Below are 21,616 nucleotides of genomic sequence, written 5' to 3'. Positions count from 1 at the left end.
AAGGTCGTTTTTAGAGTACAATGGGTCACACCATAAGCTAACTGGCTACAAGCTTGTTATTTCCCTGCACAAAGCACCCTGGTAACCTTAGAATCTGCCTTCACTGCCTGCACCAGTCAAAATGTCTAGCAGTATGTGTAGTGCATGTCAAACTATACTTTATTATTCATGAAACTTATTACAATAAAGTATCTAATAGTGTGCAATCATCTATTATATTGTGACATACTGTACTGCTTTATCCAAACTGGTTCAATGAATTTTGTCCAAAGCACTGAGGAAGCAGGTGTAAACTTTATCATATTTAATTCCATTGTAGCATATTGATGACACGCAGTACAAAAGCAATTACCAGACATTCCATTACAACTTGGACCCAGTAAACCCCACCACAAATATCAACAACAAACACCAGAACACTAAGTTTCTCTTAGTTTCATAGTGACGTCAACAAGACGAACAGGATCTCGTTTTTTGGGGAGACAAAGCTAGGACCGTTAGGATTATTCTCTCTCCTGTGTTTCTTCTTTCCCCCCTTTGAATAAAAATCGTTATATTGTATTTATATATTACAACACTCAACAGAAAACAAGGTAATACAAAAGAATTTAACAAAATATGAACATTGAGCAATGCATGGAGAAGGAGCTTTTAAGAGCAACACCTATGGCACGTTTTATTTTTCCTCACGCATTTTTCACAAAAAGGTGCTTATAATCACAAGCTGACTGGTTTCTAAACTGAGCACAGATAGATCAAACAGTGAACTGTGGCAGGCAGCAACATGCACAATGCACATGGTCTGACAATAGATGGCGCCACAACCCCTTACCAGGATCCTTCCACTTCTTGCACTTGTGAGGCTCCCTTCTCAAAATCCCCCACAAGTGACAAAACAAATGAAAGGAAATTACACATGGACAGATTGAAGAGGCTGCAAACGAGCAAATATTACACCATAACTTGAGAAAATGTGAAATATTTGCCAGCAAATACCCACTTGACTGACATTTGAGAGGATTTGGACAGGTTGTGTTCAAAAAGGGTTGTTTTTTCCCTTCCTTCGCCTGAACAGCTACAACACTGGAGTTGAAATGAGAAAATATACGAACAAACTTTTTTCCAGCACCTCAGTAGAATAATCAATTTTTTTTAGGAATTTTAATGATTACTAGAAAATTCATCAAGCCTATTAGACAGGGAATGAGTCAGACATTGGGAGTATTCAGTCTTGTGTGAGAGGTCATACATGTGACTGTGTTATATTTTATTGTGTTGTCATGAACCATGGATCAGGTAATGATCTTAGCTAAGTGCATACTTTAATTCATACTGTGAATCTGAACTTCAAACATGGGAAATGAAGTTCCAGACTGTAGTGTATTGACTGTATTTTGTTCTGTTGCAACCAGATTTAGATCAAATGATACGTTCAGATGATTCTCGATTTTTAACATCTCAGGAGATGTAATGCACAGGACTTGTGATATGAGAAAACATTTTATGCATCCAATTACAATACATTTAAACATGTGACACTGTTTTCCAGATTCTCAAAATTCTTCACCTCTGGCCTCCAGACATGATTACACAAGAGTAGGAGTTGAATGATATTTGGCATATTGTCAACCTTAAAGGAAAGGTTCACCCGAAAATGAAAATTCAGTCTTAATCTGCTCACTTCCGTGCTGATGTAGTCCATGAAACACTTCTGGAGCTTCACAGTAGAACAGCATTGCAGCGTTCTGCTAAACAACTAAAATAGATGGGGACTTGTTTAAAAACTTAAAAAAACCCACTGAAAATAAACACAAAATGGCTTCACACAGCTCCTCCAGCGTGATAGAAGTCTCTAAAAGCCCAGAGACAACCTAAGGTGGTTTGAAAAGCTGTTACTTACACCCTCAAGCTTGTGCACCGATCACTGAATTAAATTTTTGGGTGAACTCTTCCTTGTTTTATGCATTGTTTTAAACCAATTTAAAACCATTTTGGACATTTCAATACTTATAACTACGTCTCAATCTTCCTTTATCTTAATTTGTGTAAGTGTCATCATGAAATAGTCCAAAATATAAACCATCCTGGGGTTAAAATCAGAATGAGCCTCCTTATTCTTGTACTGCTATGCTGAAATTCCAAGCTATCACGCTCTATCCAAGCTGTCTTTTTTAGAAACTGAAACTGGATGAAGTGACTGTAAGATAAATACCTTGAAGTAAAAGAAAGAGACTTTGGCACACTGTTCCTGCGCTGCAGCAGGTGGCGAGAGCACATGTAAGCAAACTTACAGCCGAGTGCTTTTATAATTAGGTCGAAGCATTTTGCCGTAAGTGAAGAATTTTACATTCAATATTAAAGACGAGAACAGCAGTCCGACAAACACCACCATTTAGACTGCCAGTTAAAGGGCCGACTTACTTTGAGTAGATTGGCAAATTATATACTTTACATGTCAATTTACATATATATTGGTTATGTATGTTTCTCAACAGTTTGTATATATACAGCCATACATACTTTGATATTGAAACGTAACTCAACATTTGATCTTTTTTTCGACAGATGTGGCTGAACTACATTACCAGTACGCACACACACAAACTCTACACTTAGCAGCAGTTACTAATACGTACATCTTAGTGTCTGTATGCTGAAAAAGTCTTAAAAAATTAAAAATGATGAAATGAAAATATAACAAACGAAAGGAACAAATGCTTTCCTATTGTTCTCCATTGAGATTAGTCATGGTAACATTCTGAAGAGTGTTGAAAGGATAGGGTTTTTTGAGGTATTTCTTGTGGGCAAAAAATGAGCAAGGAACAAAAGCAACTTTTTAACATCCGTACTAAACAGGAAATACTAGTGGCTCTTGGATGTAAAAGTCTGCATAAGGCAGCAGCTGCGCACGTAAACAACAACGCCAGGGCGCTAAGATGCAGGAGAAAGTACAGATGAGAGGATGAAAGGCATGAGAAACTTGAAGGTAGGGGTAAGGAGTGATTGTCATTGGAGGGGGTTTGATCACGCCATTGCAGAATCTCTGCTGGAGTCCATGGTCTGAGATCACACCAGAGTTTCAGGCAGTGCGTCGGCATTGTCCGAGGACAGCAGCTGCCAGATCTGCCACCGGTCCCTCTGCCAGTCCTGCCACTCCGGGCTATGTGGCACCATCCCGCCGTCCGTCGTCGAGGCCGAGTTACTCTGCACCGCACTCAGCCTCCCGTGCTGCAGAGGGGGCCGCTGAGCCGTCGCGAGCTGAGGTGAACTTTGGGAACTAGCCAGTCGATGGTGAGCACTATACGGTGGAGGGCTGTGGCCGTCGTTGAGCGCAGCAGAGCCACCGTCACCAGTGTTCGCCCCGCCTTGAGGCCTGGAGTTCGGGTTAAGTCCACTTGCCCGATGGAGACCTTGCGTGCTGTTGAGGTTTGACATCAAAGAGGGCTTGATGTTGAGGCGTGGCTGTCCGCTCTCCACATGAGAGCTGGTACACACCCTGGTGACCGGCGGGTGGGGCCTGCACTCGGTGATGCCAGGCGCCGTTTGGGTCCGTTGGAGCGTTGCCTGCTGCCTGCCATCGGCGTGGAGTCCATCAAGACCTTCCTGTGAGCTGCGGGAGCTTCCTTCTGACATGTTGCCTTGGGAACCTGGAAAACAGAACGTCAACTACATCAGTCAAATTTAAAGGGTAACTCCACCAATGCCACCATTTTTTGGCTCTGCATGTCATCTGATAAATTGACCCCAGTGATGTCATTCAGTGGCTAAGTTGCATTGTGGGTAATGTAGGCACAATGTTTTGAAAAGCAGTCCACTGGTCTAGCACTGCACACAAATGATCAAAATTGATACAGCAGAACCAGAGATCACATATTCAGCTCATTCTTCTTCTTTTTCAAAACATGGCGCCTTCATTACCCACAATGCAGCTTAGCCACTGGGTGACATCAAGTAGCAACTTGAGAGGCGAGGATGGACCAGGAGTTGAGATCGTCGTTGGGTTCCAAGATTCCATTTTGGCCAAGGTCTGCTCCAATGTGATTGGTCAACACTGCTACAAAAGGACTACAAATGGAAACCAGAACACTTCTGACACCAAAATCTTGTCCCTTGCCGACAGATTCTTCTTTTCTATATAGATTTCTTTATAGAGATTAGGGATTGACAGAAAAATGTTCAAAGAAATGCTCCAAAACATATTTTGGCAGGTCTTGTTGCATCTTCAATGAAAAGATTAAAGTTGCATGATCACTGAACTATTGCAGCTGTTGCATCCTGTGATAAAGTACTGATCATTTTCTGTCCTCTCAGCTTGTTAATTAATTGAATGCATTCACCTGGCATCACACGTGTAAATCAGCTCCTAATTAGGTGGCTCAAATTTAATTAAAAAAAACAGGCAGAAACTGAGGTGGTTACTGAAGCTAGTCCTTGATTTTGAGTGTCCCTCAGGTTTCTGTTCTGCCCTCATAGTTAATAACCAGCAGCAGGTGTTAAGCTCTTACTGCTCCGGCTCATTAACCACTGGGAACAAAGGTGCAGACTGCCTGGAGTGATAGAAAACTGTTTACCTGCGTATGGTTGGTCGTTGAGTGTTGGTTTCAGAGTGCTGTGCCACGTCCCCCAAATGTTAGTATGCTCCTCTGATACAGCGTCTGAAGGGAGCAAAACAGGGGTCAGATTCCTCTCCAAACTCAGTTACACATGAAAGAAACATCACAGAATATGAACAAACGCGCTTCTTCATAATTCTTCCTCTTCTGTATCACTTTTAAATCCACCAACGTTGAAAATCAAAAGCCAAAAATGAGAGAAATTGATGTTGTATGGATACAGTAAGTAAAAATCTAACTATCTGTCATTGAGACCCCTTTTCCACCAACATGGAACCGGCTTCATTCCAGTTCATGCACCTTATTTTGAACCATTCGGAGCAATTTCATCCAATATAACTATGGAACCCGAAACAAAATTGGTTCCCAGTTGGAACCAAATGGAGTAGGTTTTCCTTGACTTGCGGTACAACCTAACTCAAAACTGGTGGAAACCAAGGTTCAAAAAATCTTGAAGACAAACATTTCAAGAACCGCAGCTAATTTGGTGGAAAAGAGGCCAGAGAATCATGTCATAGGTTCACCTTTGGAACCCCAAGTGTCAGCTCCAGACTCTCTACTCCAGCCGGCCACCTGCCCCACCAGACTGTACTGTTCTGGGACACGGAAGAGCTGCTCGCTGCCCGGGCTTCCTGGTTCTCCTCTCCTCTCGCTCAGGACCGGGGAGTTGTTGTCATATGGGGACACCTCACCGCTGGACGCCTTGTTGGAGTCGCTGGAGGAACGGCGCTCGCTCAGAGTGAAGGGCTCCTCTGTCTGTAGCAGGTCTGGACTCCTGTGGGTGATTACAGATGAAAATGAGGATTAAAAAAAAAGGACAAACGGCTGACCTTATGCATGTGAACAAGTCGTGTAACTCACTGTGATGCTTTTCTCCTCAGGAGGTAGTCCACCACATCTGGATCTGTCTCCAACAGACTCATCAGAACCTCATTTTGCAGATCAGGGGGCACCTAAAAAACATGATAACTATTAACAAAGTATGGTTTGAGTTAATAATGAGGATTTTTTTCTATTTAAGGTATCGAAAAAGAAATGCCTTTGAAATTAGATGGGTTGTTTGCTGATGACTACCAAAACAACATAGCCTATATGACCATTAGAGAGTACCAGTGACCGTTGTACCGGACCTTCACTGTCACCATTGTCGTATAAAGTACCCAAAAGTCATGTAGTGGAGTGGAAGTATAACGTAGCAGAAAATTGAAATGCTCAAGTAAAGTACAAGTACCTCAAAGTTGTACTAAGGACAGTACTTGGGTAAATGTACTTGGTTTGGTTAGGTTAGGTTCGGGCACTAAAACTACTTGGTTAGGTTTAGGAAAAGATTATGGTTTGACTTAAAATGAGCACACTAAGTTATGTTACATGCCTGATTTTGTTTAAATGTGTTACGTGAATCTACAATCGCTACACTGACATTTGGTTTCATGCGGAACACGAACAAACAGAGGTCTCCTGAGAGAACCTGGGTTTGAATTGTCCATCAACCCCAACCTTCCACCATATGCGGACTTCCTCACTCTTTATACTCGGTCACCAGACTTCCTCCTTCGCTCCCGTCATAATTAGCACATCCACTAGAGTTCGCGACCTAACAATAAACGTAAATATGGTTTGCAATAGGCTGCTGACACAACCAACCGAACGGCCATTTTCATGGTGAGGACTGGCTGACAATGACAATACATCAAACATCTTTTCAGCTCTACCTTCTTATTCATCCTCACTCAAAAATAAGCGGTTTACTGCTTGTTCAAGAAACAATAAGACAGTTGAATGTCTGCCATTTCCAGAACACTACTTGATCTAATCTCCAGGTAATTATCAGAATTTTATGCTCATTATGTGGATTATAAAGCCCAAACACCCACTCTCCACCAATAATTCTCATACCCAGATGCCCCATTAGTAAAGGTTGCCAGATTCAGATCTAAGCATGTTACGAAACAACTTTCAGATGTCATTCATGGAGCTCCGTACGAATCTGTTTTTACTCACCAAGACTGAGCAAGTCAGTACCAATTCACTACGTGTGATTAATAGCTCTTCATTGGCTTACTGCAGGAATGTAAGCCTCAGCGGAACAGCAGTGGCAGATTACAAAACATCACGGTTTAAGGTTTCGGACCCGAAATGACCTGAACTGCCTGTCTGCACTGTTTGAGGAACAGAGGAACAAAAGCAACTGATGAGGCACTAATCCGTGTGAAATCATGACCTCTTCTGACACCACATGAAGGATTTCATGCTTCGATTTTCTGCTTTTATTTTGGAAAGAACAAGTTCAAGAATCTCGGTGAAAAGTTCCTGATGTTATTGTCGGCTAACTTGCGAAATATGACTTTATTTTTTATATCTACTGACAAGAATTCCGATACAACTTTGACCAAACACAGATCCATCTGTCATCTTGCACTCTCTTTGTTTTCTCTCACCTTCCTCTGTTAGCATTAACAAAGACACAACCATTGTCTGCTAAGCCAGGAGGGATTGTCTTACCTTAAGCCTACACAAGAATGTGAGAGGGAAATAGTGCATGATTGAATGTGAGACTGTGTGTGTGTTTAGTGGGAGAGTGAAAGGATGAAAGAGGGAAAGACACATGCTGAATGACTGACCATGAAGAGGGTCTGGTAGCTGGCGATCATCCTCTGCAGCACGGCGATGACGGCGGTGCTCTCCTCGGCCCTGGCCGAGCTCTGGACGCTGAACTCCTTGTCTGAGCTCTTCTGCTTGTGGAGCAGGTTGGGGCCGAAGATGGTGGCGAGGTTCAGAGACGTCATCTTGTTCCCTGTGATCTGTGTTTGGAGAAACAGACAGTTTTGGATTCAGAAACACAAAAGTACAGCTCACAGAAATCCATCCAATAGATTTGGAGATGTTTTAATCAAAACCACAAATGTGCTAAAGAACAAGTCAGAGGATCACCGAAGTCATTGGGACTCATGTCTCTATAACATTTTGTGCCAATCCATCAAGTAGATGCTGAGATATTTCGCAAATTAGTGAAAACTTTGTCCCGCTGGTGGTGCGAGATGAAAAGTCAGGGGATCATCAAAGCCAGTAGAATTCATCCCGTACGAATGTCCGTACGAAATCTCATGGCAATCTAATAGCTGTTGCGATATTTCAGTCTTGGCCAAAGCGGTGGACCAACTGACGGACTAACATTGACAACCACAGAAAAGGAATGGAGAGAATTAAGGGGTCTTTCTATCAAAACAACACAAAAGACATAAGTAGCGTGGGATCATGGGAGTTGTTGTCTTCAAAACAACAACCATTGCTGATTAAAATCAGACGTGGCTCAGGCAGCAATGTTCGCAGAAGAGGTGATGTTTTAAAGTTTTATTCACACAACTGTGTTCTTCCCTAATGGGGAGAATATTTTTCAAAAGTCCTGAAAAGCACTGTAGAAATGACATCATAATGTTTTGGCGCATTTACACGCTCCTCGCAGACATTTCCTCTGCTCCCTCCTGACTCGTCTTCTCTCCAGTTCCCATTAACGTCTCCTCCGTCATCCTCCATGTTGATTTTCTCGCCTCTCCCTCCAACATTGTGTCTCTCTTGCCACATCTCCCCTCCCTGTTTTTGTCATTTTCTCACATAGGGTTTGTTAACACCGAAGGTGTTGGAGTGTATGACGCCTGAATCTGTTTCTACCAGGGTTGGGTGATGATGTGCATCCTGTGACACAATTAGCAGCCATCCCCTCAGAGCTCGGACAGCTTTTTTTAGAGATAAATTCATTTTTCTGATTCTATCCCAGTTTCCTCCCTCTCCACTCCCAGTCCCAAAGGGGACGACGGGAGCCACAAACGGCTGAAAGTATTGATGTGTGAAACGCTCAGACTTCCTGTCACGATCTCAGATACAGATACTGGAGTCGTGAAGGGGAAAAAAAACGCGCGCACACGTCAGTGTTGGAGACGATTCACATGTATACACACGAGACAACAAAAACACACTTCCATCTGTGCTCAAACCAGCCAAAACACACTTTTTTTTCCTCACACATACGCACACATAATGGTGAGATTACACATTTGCAGAGTCACTAAAATAAACTTTCACTGCTGACACACACACACACACACACACACTGGATGAGTCCATGGTAACTAAATCAAAAAGGGGTGTGGGACTGGAAAAGTAGAGGGAATATCATTAAACCATTCGGAATCACTGATCATGATGTGATCCTCTATTCCGACCTCTACTCCCCTCATGACTACCATCCCAGTTTCTAATACGGTGTTCCAGTCAATGTCCATGAAATTTCCAACTTCTGACCTTTTAAACGTTCCGGGCACACAACATCAAAAGTTAACCTAAAACTTGTCCCTGGTGAAGTCGGGGCAGATGAATTTGAGTTTAAAGGTGGTGATTTTGGTTTTCGAGTGGCGTTCAATGGTACTTTTTCTTGTAGGAGCCCAGAAATTTGTCGCTGTTTTTTGAGTTGAGGAATGCAGCATTAACCAACAATTCAGTTAGTTGGATTCTACTGAACATCAAAGAAAGCAGGCTCAGATTGGCACGTAACTGTAGGAAATTTAAAGAGGTCATATTGTACTAATTTTCAGGTTCATACTTTTATGTGGGGGTCCTAGGTTTACATACTTCAATTGTATCATTACTGAACGGGCAGGATGTAGCCAATCAAAAAAAAGATTGTCTGGTCCCCAACTTTTATTTTGCTCCCTTTGGTGTCACACTCTTTTCACATATGCAGTAGTCTTCACCAGCACCTGCACGGACCACTTGTGCAGTTTCAAGCCTGCCGGCACAGAGAAATGTGTGTTCATACCAGCAACACAAACTGATTCCTATCACTTCTTTGGTAATTTCCTCCCAATGAGGTGGAAACACAGGGCAAAGAAAATGCTGCTAAGTGCTCCATATAAGCACGTGTTTGCACGAGCCGAAAAACAACTGCATCTGGATGTTTTGGACAAGGATTTTCCTCTGATTTTAGTTTTTTGCGACTTAAAGGTCCAGTGTGTAGGAATGAATTGTTTTGTTTACCTTAGAATGAGCCTTTTTTATCTACAGGGAAACAGAAATCTGCAACTTCACCACTAGATGACACTAAATCCTACACACTGGACCTTTAAGCCAAGGATTTTTAATGGAGGATTTTTTTCCTGTAAATCAAAACTGGCGCTCACCTCGTGCCCGTCTTTGTCCTGCCGGTCGTTGGCGTGGTCGGTCACGGTGGACAGAAACTCCAAGAGGCGGTGGAGAGTATCACTGTTGCATGCTGGGAGCAGGTAGACCAGTAGTTGAGTGACACTCTGCTGCTCATCTGAATCCAACACTGCAACACAGGTCGGGATGGATATGGTGAGAAAGAATAAAATGGAGAGAAGAGAAACAGAAGGAAGAAAAGCAATACAGAAGATGGAAGTCAGGGGAAGAAAGGGAAGATGAAGCCTACATGTGGTGTTGATGAAGGCCGTGTAGAGCTCCTTGGTTAGAAGAGGGTCGGGCATGTCCCTGAGGAACTCCTTCAGCAGAGCAGCCACGTCGTGAATGCTGTGCTCCTCGTCCAGCTGGACGTCAACGCCGCGGTCAAACTCCTCACGGAGCTGAAGGAGGGACGCAAAGAAAAGAGAAAGAGAGGAAGAGGGGGATTCAGAAACATCCTCTGCATTCAACAATGGACATTTTCTTAGAAGTGCACACACCCACACACACTCACTTCCTGTTGGTCCTGTGAGTGACCTGGTAGAAACTAGTTTTACCAGTGTGCATTTTAATCTTTACGATCTGACCTTTGGGTGACTTCCAGAGAATCAGACTGCTGTATATCCACAATACACTCTCTATCTGCGCGGCGTATTCACTTTTCAGTTTTCAGATTACAAATGGTGGCAAATGCATAAATGTTGACATTGGGTTGTATCAACACAGACTGGTAGAGAATGCAGAATGGCTATTTACATTTGCGGCACATCATATACAGATGTGTGAATACAGGCCATTTCATTTAGTGAGTTTATAATAAAGAGGAGACACATAAACACACACAGACGTAGAGTGGTCCATTTAACTACAATTAACACCTTACTAATAAATTATTTTATTTATTGGAGCCACTTTTAACAAGTAATTTGGTCTATTTAATCTCTTCTATTTGCCTCCTGTTCTTTAAATGTTGGTCTGCTGCAGACAGAAAGCTACAGAATAGTCTATCAAAAGACACAGTGATTAGATTTAAAGATCACAATGAAAATATTTAACCACTTTCATCAAGATTGGACCATTTTGATTGAAAAGAAGTAGTCATTTGTCAGGACTGTTGTCCCATGAAGCACACTTTACTGACATTTCTCCAATGAGGTAAGAGCAAACGAACACAGTTTTTCATAACCGGAAGAACCTTTTAATGAATGCTGTTGCAGAGTTAGTGAGTTCAAATGAGAACAAAAAATGAAATAAACATGATTTCCTCTATTGTGTTTGCTTCTATACTAAGATGTGCATAAAAACAATGATCTTAACTTTATCATAACGCCGTCTGGGGTGTTGAGACGCCTAAAAGAAGTAATGCGTAGCTTTCTGCAGCAGAATTCTGAAACGTAATGTATTCAAAATCATGTTTATTCAAATGTGCAAAATCACAAAATAAATCTGTAAAAGTCATAAAAAACAAAACAACGTTTAGTTTATTTATTTTTGGAGCTCTTAAATGTCCAATGTTATGCACATTTTCAGGCTCATAATTTTATTCTTACACTCCTACACTAGTCATCTGCGAGGGCCGGAGTTTTGTTTGTTTTCAACTAGAAAGTGTTTAAAGTGCTTAAATGTAAAAAAAAAAAAAACTTTCAAAAAAAACTTTGTCTCATACTTTCTGAAAAGTCCAGTCTGCTCTGATTGGGCAGTTCTCACAGGCCTGAGCAGACAACTGTGTTTCTGCAACACCAGCTGTGCTTGGGGGCGTGACTGAGGGCGGTAACTGTATATTTGTGACATCATAACCCCATCATTTGTCTGTGGATTGAGCATTTTGATACTGACAGTATTTATATAGCACCTGGACCTGCTTTATGATAAAAACAGACATTGACATCTCTTTTCCACAATATGGGACCTTTAAAGAGGCCCCCTGGACTCCAGGATGGTTAAATAATGATTCAGTTTAAAACAAATTGTACCTGAAGGTCTGTCTTGGGAAAATAAATTCATTCGGCACACAGATCTTGACTGATAGAGCCTCGTCCCTCAGGATCTTCTGCAATGTGCCACTCTGATTTATTACTAAAGAGTGTACATGCAATGTGATCATACAATCACATGTAGCCGTTTTATAAGCAGTAAGTGTCTTTAGTTCAGTGTGACAGCTACAGTTTGAAGTCAGTGTTATAAAAACATGCAATGAAAAGATTATGTGAATACTGATGCTGCCCACACTGACCGACCCATGAAGCTTGACCCTCATTTACGTATTCTTTCGCTGTGTTTTCGCTGTAGTCAATAGATGATGAAAGGTGTAGGAGTAAGTAGAATAACTTACTGCAAAATGTTGAGTACTGAGCTGGTGAGAATATATTTGCTCGAATAACAAATACGGCATCAGGAGCAGCTCTGTTGGATCACTTTGTATGTGTCTCTTCAGAAATTCAAGACGTATGTTTCTGAACCTGTGCTAGGCTCTTCAGATGAACGGTTGTTTACGAAAATATAATGGCAAATGAAACAGGAGGAACTTTGGCACCGGGGACGACAACATTCCGGTGCACTGTGTTGCTGATCACACAATCTGTTTTGAGAAAGGAGGTTTTGTTTGTGCCGTTGAGAAAAGAACGTGTGAATAGCATTTTTCACAAAAACATTTAGCTTTCTGCATAAAATGAGCCACTGATGTGTTGGTAGGAAACATGATATGGTGCTTGCAAGACTCCAAGTAAGGAGACATTCAGGGACACCCACCTGTCTGACTCTCTTCTTGGAGCTCCCCACTCTGAAGATCCCCACGGTCTGCAAACCTGATAGGGAAAAGGAAAAACACTCAAAGTATTAAAGGAGCTGTCTACCAGCTGTCACTGTAACAGATAAAAGAACTACTGGATGAACATATACGCTGGCCGCAGCGGTAAAGTAGCTGCTCACCGTATTTCTCGATGTGCTGACAGCAGCTGTCGACCACCCGGGGCACCTGACGGTAGATGGGATTGAGGCTCAGCCTCTTGTCCCGGTGCTTCTCCTTTTTGCTCGGCGTCTCGGCCGGCAGAGAGAGCTGCAGCGCCTCCAGCAGGCGGGACTGGTTGTCGTCCAGGTCGGTGATGGAGTCCACTGACATGCCTCCCTGGAGGTCAGTAATGGTTTCATTCAAATTCAAACACCTTGACGTCAATCTGTAGCTCAGAGTGGAATCAGTTCTGTTATTTTGCCTTACCCTCCTGCGTGCTCGTGGTGCCGCCTCGGGCGTGTTGGGTGACGTTGACTCGTTGGCTGTCTCTGATGTGGAGCTCAGAGAGGAGTTGCTGCTGGATAACTCCTTATTGGACGGCCGCTTAGTGGCGAACTGCAGGACAGATGAAAAAAGTTAGATATGTCAGAATCAGACAACTTATGCTACAGAATTTAGGGCTGCAACTAATGATTATTTTCATTATGGATTAATCTACTGATTATGGATACAACTCGCAATATAGAACAACATACAACATAATCCCAACATTTGAAGTTCCCACGCTGAGCATGTCAGAGGAAAATGGCCGCCGTGTGAATATGGCCTATTGAATATTGTCATTTAATCGCCGGATGAACTGACCGACCTGTAAAATGGACGAGACGAGGTCGGAGGAGTCCTTGTGCTCCTCGCGCTGCATGTGGTCCTGACGATAGCCGTCCTGACGCTGCCGGTGCGTTCGGTCGTTGCCGATGACCTGGGAGAGCGGTATGCTGAAGGCCTGGGGTATGCATTCTGGGTAAAAATGGAGATGAAGGCAGAGGAATGAGAAGGTTGAATAAAACTTTATTCTAAATGAAGGAAGAGAAAAGAAAGCTCTATTAGCAACTCCCAAAAATAGCTCTCAGCATCTGTGAACTTTAAACACCAACACCTAACACATGTCCAATGAAGCTCTTTATTACTTCTGCTGGAGGTTTGCGATAAAAGCCGAAAAACACATGTTTACCATGTCAGTTAAAGCTCTTCTAGCACTTCTGCAGTGCTACATCTGTTTTCCAAAATAAGACATCACAGGAGGAAAGCTGGCAGGAACCTGGCAATGAACACCAATAATTATAGCGGCTTTGACCGAAATAACACACAACTCTGATGAATCTTTCCCACAAGTAATGTCATGTAGGTCATTTTTAGAAGCTGCTCTGCAACTGACGCATATGTTCAGCTAGCATGTTTTCTATCTTGCTCTTATCCCTTTGTTCCATTTTCTGTCTTTTTGGAGAGGCTGAACGGAGTTTGCTTTGGCAAGAAGCTGCAAAGACACGTATTCTATTAGTGAAGCAAAGCGTAGACTTGTTGGAGATATGCGCGGGGCTCGCTTCAGAGAAAAATGATGTCATACTGGGCCATCGCAGGCTATATATTCCATTATACTGAATCCCAAAGGCCGAGCCAACAGCTGAGAAAAAACAGTCCAGCTGTTCGGGAGTGTGTGTGTGTGTGTGTGTTCGTGTGTGTGTGGAGAGGAGGCGAAGGAAAACAGAGGGAGAGAAAGCGAAATGCATTCCACAACCACAAGCGGAGGGCTGTGGTTCCTGAACAACATGACCACTAACACTGTGACACAACGAATTTGCTCTACAGCATCGCCGAGTTAACGCCGATTACGTAACGTTGCACAGATACACAATCTGGATCTGCATATTTGTGCAGTGATTTGCCAACATAATGCACAGCGCTTCTTACCGCGTCCACGGTCAGACCACGTTCATCAGGCCAATGTCAGATTTTCATAAATCTCCATTTTCCAGGCCTCGGGAACAGCCGCTCGGTTTTCAGCGCCATCTCATGCCCTTTTCTTATTCATGACCGTGCAGTGTGTTTATATAAGCTGGATGTGATCTGAGTCCAAGGAGAAAGTCTCTCACCGCCTCGGGGAAAGTTCTAACTAACATGAAACATTTGTCTTAACGTGCACAAAGTCCCAGATGGGTGAAGTTCACCACGCAGGACTAGGAGAGGACAGCGAAAGTGCCGGAAAGTATTTCAGAGACCAATTAGTAAATCTTTGCTTTGACTGACAATTTGCTTGATATTATCAGAGGTAGAACGTCACCCATAAGCCACTCAGAGCAGATTATACCGGCCATTAAACCTTATTCGCGAATATAGTTTGACTGCGGTCTGGTCACAACAGCTCAGAGTGCTGTGGCTGCATCAAAAGAAGGCAACTTTCCTCTGTGTTTCTCTCTCTCTCGCAGAGAAAAAAGCTGAGCCTGCTTCAAAGTGAAGTGCGCGGCTGGTATTCAGGGACCCTGGGAGAAAATTAAACTTAGAATCCATTTGGCAAGCTGGACCGCAGTTACATCTCAGCCATCTGCTCTGGAGGGGTGAAGCCAGGCTCGCCGTGGAGGGAAAACCGAACCTACACCTGAGGTTAATGTTACGTAATTTATAGAAGTGGAAGTATTTGTTCCAAAATGAATGTTCCTCTGGGAATAAGACAGTTTGTTTTCCTCATGATAGTCTAAATGTCATCCGGATGTCTGATGTAACTTAACAATATGCTCACAGTTGCCACAGATGCCGCTGACAATATCAGGTTCTGATCGGCCAAAGCATGTGTATTATTTCCAGACAACGCAGCTGTGACATACTGTAGCAGCTCCATCATCATTCCAATATAAACCTCAGGGCTTGGCAGCTGTTTCTTGTGCTTATCGGAGCAGTAAATAATGATTATTCCAAAGGCTGACAAAGATAGCAGTGACTTTACGTCCAATTTCAATAATGAACTGCTCCAAAATATGAGCTACTTTAAAAAGTCTTTGGCTGTGGTTCCTACCTGACAGAGTTTTTGACGTTTTGCACACTTAGCTTAGCTCACTTTCCTTTAAGTTACTCTATTTAACCCAGCCTAGCTCAGTTAAGCATCCTGCAGCATTACAAACTTGCTTCTGGAGCCGATTCTATGGACCTTTTGCTGAACTGCAGCAACTGTGGTGACCAATAGCAATTAAAAGCTAGGCTACCAGCAAATGCTAAAATGTAGTGCAACAGTAGCACAAGCAAATAAGAGTCATTAAGTCAGCCAAGTCACTCGGTAAAGTAAGTTGCACAGCAATTTAAAGTTTGCTAGCGTTGGCTAACATTAGCCACCATAAGGTTAAAGCAACAAAACTGAAAAAAGGCAGTCATGTGTTATGGATTTCATTTTTAAGATGTAGTGTAGGCTACTTTTTCCCGCCTTTTTTTCTGAAAAAGTAATTTATTAGTCACACGTTAAACTTGAGATGAAATTAAAAATGCCTTTTAACCCTTTTAGATCACATACCCAGCCTATTTAACACTATATGCTATCACTTTTTTGTTTTCTTACATCAAAATCTAATGTTTTCTGCCTGTGCTAACATAGGCAAGCTAGCTGGTGACATTATGGTACTTTGGCTTGTCTTTGGCTACTCAAAACCCAAAATGCTACTAGAATTTATTCACTTTGAGAATTTTTTTTTACAGTGGACTGTTTCAGAAACTACTGTACATGGATGCTCCATGTACAGTGGCATGCCCACAATGCATATACTGTATATACGTTGTTATTCACATACATAAAACACTGTTAGTTTGAATGATGAAGTTGTCATAAACTGGTCGGACTATTAACTTCTGCCTTGGCGTTCTTTTTACAGGAGTGCAGTTGCTAAATCCCCCTAAACCCAAAGTATCACATTAATGCCAATTACCATTACTGACTCATTTATACCATATTAGTCAGTTACTTGAGAAAACTGCCGGCGAAGCAAAAATCTGAACTGGTGTGCATATTTTTGACGTTGCATATTTATCGTAAACGGGACCCTTGGATTAGCACTCTCTCAAATCTGACAAGAAAAGCCCGACTCCTCTCTGCAACCGAGCTCCTTTCACTAAGATCCCTTTCTCTTTCTGCCAAATATGCTTTGCTTAGTGCAGCAGAGTGAGTGGCTGCTTCTCAGAGCCGGTCCCCTTACAAGGAGTCCCTTCACTTAGGCCAAATATAAACTGTCAAAGCCCAGTAAACAGAAACTGTGTTTTTATAACCTCACTGTTCACCTGCCCGAGGGGCGGGGACGGCGGACCGGCCCCGCGTCTCACAGGCTGGAGAGCAAGATGTTCGAGTCGTGACAAAGAGAGGCTGAAAGAAAAGACAAAGAGACAGAGAGAGAGGAAAACTCTGTGAAGTGCGTGTCAAAAGAACTTGGCGTACCTTTGTCTTTACTCTTCTCCTTTGCTAAAGAGTCCAACTTCCTCCTCAGCGACTTTTTCCTCTTCTGTCCATCTGTGCGGTGAAAAAAAAACAAGAAAATAAATCATCTGAAACAAATGGCTTCCATATCTGCTCTATCTTATCTGGCTTATTATATCTAATAAGCTTATGTCAGGAATGCAGACGTGAATTAACCACAGGGGGAAAGCCATCTATGAACTCAAATCCATTTAACTGAAATGCCAGACAGGGTCAGCGATTGTATTAGTCGTCCGAAAAACCTGTCAAAACATGTTAAATCGCTTATATTGTTTATCCACACTGGCTGTTATGTGTCATGGATGTTCTTAGTTTGGATAGTGGGAAATATTGTACTGCTTATGGGTATTCATAACATTTTCCCATGAATAATACATTTTGGATTTCAACCTTTTAGTGTCGCCCAGGGTTACCACACATTGTTGCCAATGAATTTTCAAGACCTTTTTTTAAATATCCTGCAATTAAGCAAGTGTTTATTGTAAACTGATGATTATAAAACCTCATACATGGTTCATAAATACTGTGTAGTTGATCTATAAAATCTATTACACTTGCTTAAAGGGGCAATATGTATGAATTCCACGTTCAAAAATTATCTAAAATTATCAAAACAATGTAAGAAAAATAGCAGTTTTGTATTGTGTTACAGAAATATCTACTGAGTTAGCATGCTATCCAGCTAGCCCCAGCACATAAAGGTCCAAAGCACCCATGCTAGCAGTGTTAACAATTATACTCCCCCGATCCATAAGCTCCCAGTCCGGACTGCTAGCAGCACAGCTAACTGAGCTAACTAGCTAACAGCAGCTACAGTTAGCAGTTACTCTGATGGTGTGCTGACCCTCTATTTGTTTCTCTAGGTGGCTCATTCTTACATATTGCACCTTTTAATAAACATTTTATAACCCATTTTGTTTGTTAACACTGAAATAACTGGTAACTAAGTTTATTCATCTATAAATTAAAGGTGCAGTGTGTAGTTTTGGTAAAGAAATTCTAACTCAGAAAGGTAATATTTACTATATTAATAAGGTAATAATACAAATTCAGAAATGTAAACATCTGCTGTAAGACTGGTGTACGTAGATATAACAGGTCAACATATTTGATGTACAACAATTGCCAAATATGCAAGAAAAACCTGCAAGCAATCACACTGGTTGCCCTGAAAGGTCTGTTTATACGTGCGTGTGTGTGTGACGGCTTCACATCCAGGTTCTAGACCGGATCGCTCTGAAAGGAGGAAAGCCACTTTGTCAGCTGTCAACATGATGGATGACTCCTGAATGTGCTGATTAATGATCAGGAAAATGTGGAAACCGTGGCTTTTAAGTCTCGGCCAGGATGTCAGCTCTGGAAACCTCAGCAACTTGTAACGCCATCGCCCCGGTCACTCTGCTCTCTTGCACATCAGATCGTTTGAGATTTCAGAGAGTCTTTTTGCCTTGATCTGCTGGTTTAGCAACCTCAGTTTGAACTCCCAGATGTTCCCCCTCCGCTGTATCAAGTGAGTCACTTGCGGTGTTCAGGAAATTTCATCCAGCTCCCACAACACTCTCGATGGCAGACTGTTACGTCAGGGAGCCGGTTCAGTTTCCCCGATGTGTCCAAGCATTTCAGACAGATCTGAACAAGTTCAACAATGCTGCTGTTCTTTGATGATCAATTTATTACGACTGTGGTGATATGTGAGAAACCTGCGTGTCCTTTCAAGACTCCGAGCAGTGGAGTTAGAAGGACAAGATGTGAAATCTTTGGGTGTATGAGGGAATAATAGGTGGGAAACAGTGAGGAGGGGGTGTGACAGGGGAGAGAGAAAGCAGATGTTGTGATGGAGAGGGAGAGAGTGAGAGAGAGGGGAGAAGCTCAGATAGGAAATGGTTTGGATTTTTGAGAGATGGCTCCCAAAGCCGTACGGAAATCCCCCGAACCTCCGAACTTCCACAACTCCCAACCAGTTGTGAAACTGTCTGAAGAACCTTTCGGCTTCGTCTTCTCCTCGCACCCTCATCCCATCTCTCTTTGCCCTATCTCTCTCTAATCCGTTTTTTTTCGTTCTTGCAAAAACACTAGAAACATGACCCCCGCCACTCGGCTAAATATGAGAAACAGCAGGGCTTTTAAAGTCCACATTAGCAGCGCTGAAATAGCACACACACACACACACGGTCTTTACACACGAGTTGAAATATTTCTCTAGCAAGCACATGGCGGCCGTTAGGGGCTCTGGAATTCATAAGCAACACAGACAAGTACGTATTAAATCATGGTGGGGAGAGGTTTAACCTTCAGCTGGAATGCAAGGCCCCGGATAATCCACTGGCTGCACTATACTGCAGCTATGGCGGCCTATACAGTGCAGTGAATATATGCTGTACAGTGTGCATCTGTGTGAGCAAGGACAGAGCGCAGCATTAAATCTGCAAATCAACAGCACTAGAACTGAGTCTGTGTTGAGACAGTAACATGGGTTTTTAATCAAGCCAACTGTTCAGTGGTTCCCAACCTAGGGGTCAGGACCCCTGAAGGGGTCAAAAGAAAGATGTGAGGGATCATGGGATGATTAACAGGACAGGAAAGCAGATAATGTTGATATCTGCTACACTAAATAGTGTTTTTTTTTCTCGACTTTCTTTTTATCCTTGGTCTTTTTCTAAATCTGAATTACTGGATAATTTAACATTCTCAGGCCTTTAAAGGTGCAATATGTAGGAATTTTAGTTTAAAACATTCAAAACATTAACAAAAATGATCAACAGAATGTGACGTTCGATGTTATCTCAAAGAAGACCATGAAGATAGCATGCTAACCAGCCCTAACCCAGTCCGGACAGAATCGAGTGAGCTAATAGGACTGCTAGCTGCACTGCTAACTAAGCTAACTAGCTAACGGGAGCTACAGTTATAAGCAGTTAGTGGTTTCTCTGGTGACATGCTGTGCGGAGTATGAATTTGACAAGTGGCCTATTCTTACTTATTGCACCTTTTTAACAAATTCATTTTTGGCTAACTCGTCCCAGCTCACATCAACCTGTGACAAGAGGCCATAAACAGATATTAGTTCATTATCTAAGCTACTGATAATCATGTTATTTGAACGTTGGGGGAACACACCCCAAAACGTTTGAACAGGAACACTGTGGGCACGCACACCTACCACAAGAACAGCAGATCAAATGTACAGACTTATCTATAAAGGATGTTTGGCTGATAGTTTTACTGTGTTTTCTCTAACCTGGGGGTTTTACAATTTTACATAAACTCTACTTCATGACAAGAACTCATCAGCCTGTGAAAACAGTTGTATAACGCCTTGTGTGGCTCTGGAGGGAGCTTTCTAAAGTCTGTTTGGCTTAAGACTTCTATTTTTGAACAAGGTGGCTGTATTACAAAAAAAATGTTCTGATAGTCTGATCTCTTGCATCATGCACTACAAAAAAAGAAAGAAGTTGAAATAGACTTGTTTCCTTTAGTAGCGGAATTTTGTATATTTTTATTTTCCATCTATAAACTATGATGCAGATGTAGACATTTTTAGCATGGGCAGGCCCAGTGGGACACAAAACCGCAAAGTCCACCAGCCACAGTGCCCTGCCTATTTCTGTAACATCTGGATTAATTTGTCAAATTTATGGTTTGGTTTACAAGACCTAAATACAGATGTTTAGGTTTCAAATAGGGCCACAAATACAGATACAGCCTGCTCATGCAACACTTTTAATAGAGCCTGCATGGTGACGAGTGGGGTGACTGCACTCAGCCTCAGCTGCGCAGAAAAGGGAGTCGCGTGTCATTACGAGGAGGAGGGTCAACAAATACCAAGTCAAACAGGAAGCACCCGATCCCAAAGTGAAGTACGGTTTATATCTAAACTCATGTGTTGTCACGACTTCTCCAAACATAGACCCTACATGACTTCCCTTAAAGACACTTGAGGGATGACAAGAGGATGTGGTCAGAGGCTTTTCTTTATGGGACCCTTGAAAGTAGCTGCACAAGCTTACACAGCAAACCTGGGTTAAGAATATCAAATGGGAAGCAACAGTTCCGGAGCCGATCACAGATGTGTTTCGCCACAGTTAACAGTCACGTAAATGTCAGGGTCTTAAAGTATGCCGGAGCTGTAAATCCCACCCATCCGGAACTAACAAAAAATGATGTAACAGCGTTTAACTCAGGTCTGCAATATGCATGCAACCACACACATGCTGCTCCCACCTTTTGGCATGGTTATCTGACATCCCAGGTCATAGTCCTGGTGTAAACGGGTGTAGGCCACTTCCTGCAGCCTGGCCCTCTCCAGCTCCGACAAGCTCTGGATGGCAACCGGCATCAGACGCACGCTCCGTCCCGACAGGCTGCTCCAGGTGAAATCACCCTGGGGTGGACAAAAGTGAACAACACATAGAGTATGGTAAGACCATCAGATTGTACAAGCGGATACACAAACAGTCATGTATGTTTTTCATCTTCCAATGGAGGCAGGAGTTTGACCAGCAACTGCTGTGTTCTGTGAGGTAAAATTACTATTTTTTTCAATGGAGTCTGGTGGGTCTGAGAGTTCTACTCTTT

At 42.5% G+C, this 21,616-nt stretch overlaps 1 protein-coding gene across 1 annotated transcript in view; it reads right to left on the bottom strand.

Moving 5' to 3' along the window:
• Window positions 1-289: 289 nt before the first annotated feature.
• LOC141020357 (rho GTPase-activating protein 6-like) overlaps window positions 290-21,616 on the bottom strand; it is a 49,023-nt gene continuing 27,696 nt past the window's right edge. The window contains exons 2-14 of the mRNA XM_073495405.1: window positions 21,263-21,422; window positions 17,003-17,074; window positions 13,403-13,551; window positions 13,021-13,149; window positions 12,735-12,930; window positions 12,555-12,610; window positions 10,057-10,207; window positions 9,788-9,936; window positions 7,235-7,414; window positions 5,475-5,566; window positions 5,138-5,388; window positions 4,572-4,655; window positions 290-3,647 (exon numbers count right to left, since the gene is read on the bottom strand). Coding sequence (XP_073351506.1) covers window positions 3,067-3,647; window positions 4,572-4,655; window positions 5,138-5,388; window positions 5,475-5,566; window positions 7,235-7,414; window positions 9,788-9,936; window positions 10,057-10,207; window positions 12,555-12,610; window positions 12,735-12,930; window positions 13,021-13,149; window positions 13,403-13,551; window positions 17,003-17,074; window positions 21,263-21,422 — 2,250 coding nt within the window. The 3' untranslated portion in view covers window positions 290-3,066. The remainder of the gene's footprint in view (window positions 3,648-4,571; window positions 4,656-5,137; window positions 5,389-5,474; window positions 5,567-7,234; window positions 7,415-9,787; window positions 9,937-10,056; window positions 10,208-12,554; window positions 12,611-12,734; window positions 12,931-13,020; window positions 13,150-13,402; window positions 13,552-17,002; window positions 17,075-21,262; window positions 21,423-21,616) is intronic.

The sequence above is a fragment of the Pagrus major genome, chromosome 24 (genome assembly GCF_040436345.1).
Source record: "Pagrus major chromosome 24, Pma_NU_1.0".
Taxonomy (NCBI): domain Eukaryota; kingdom Metazoa; phylum Chordata; class Actinopteri; order Spariformes; family Sparidae; genus Pagrus; species Pagrus major.
The sequence above is the reverse complement of the archived record's forward strand: the minus strand, read 5'-3'. Positions and strand labels throughout refer to the sequence as shown.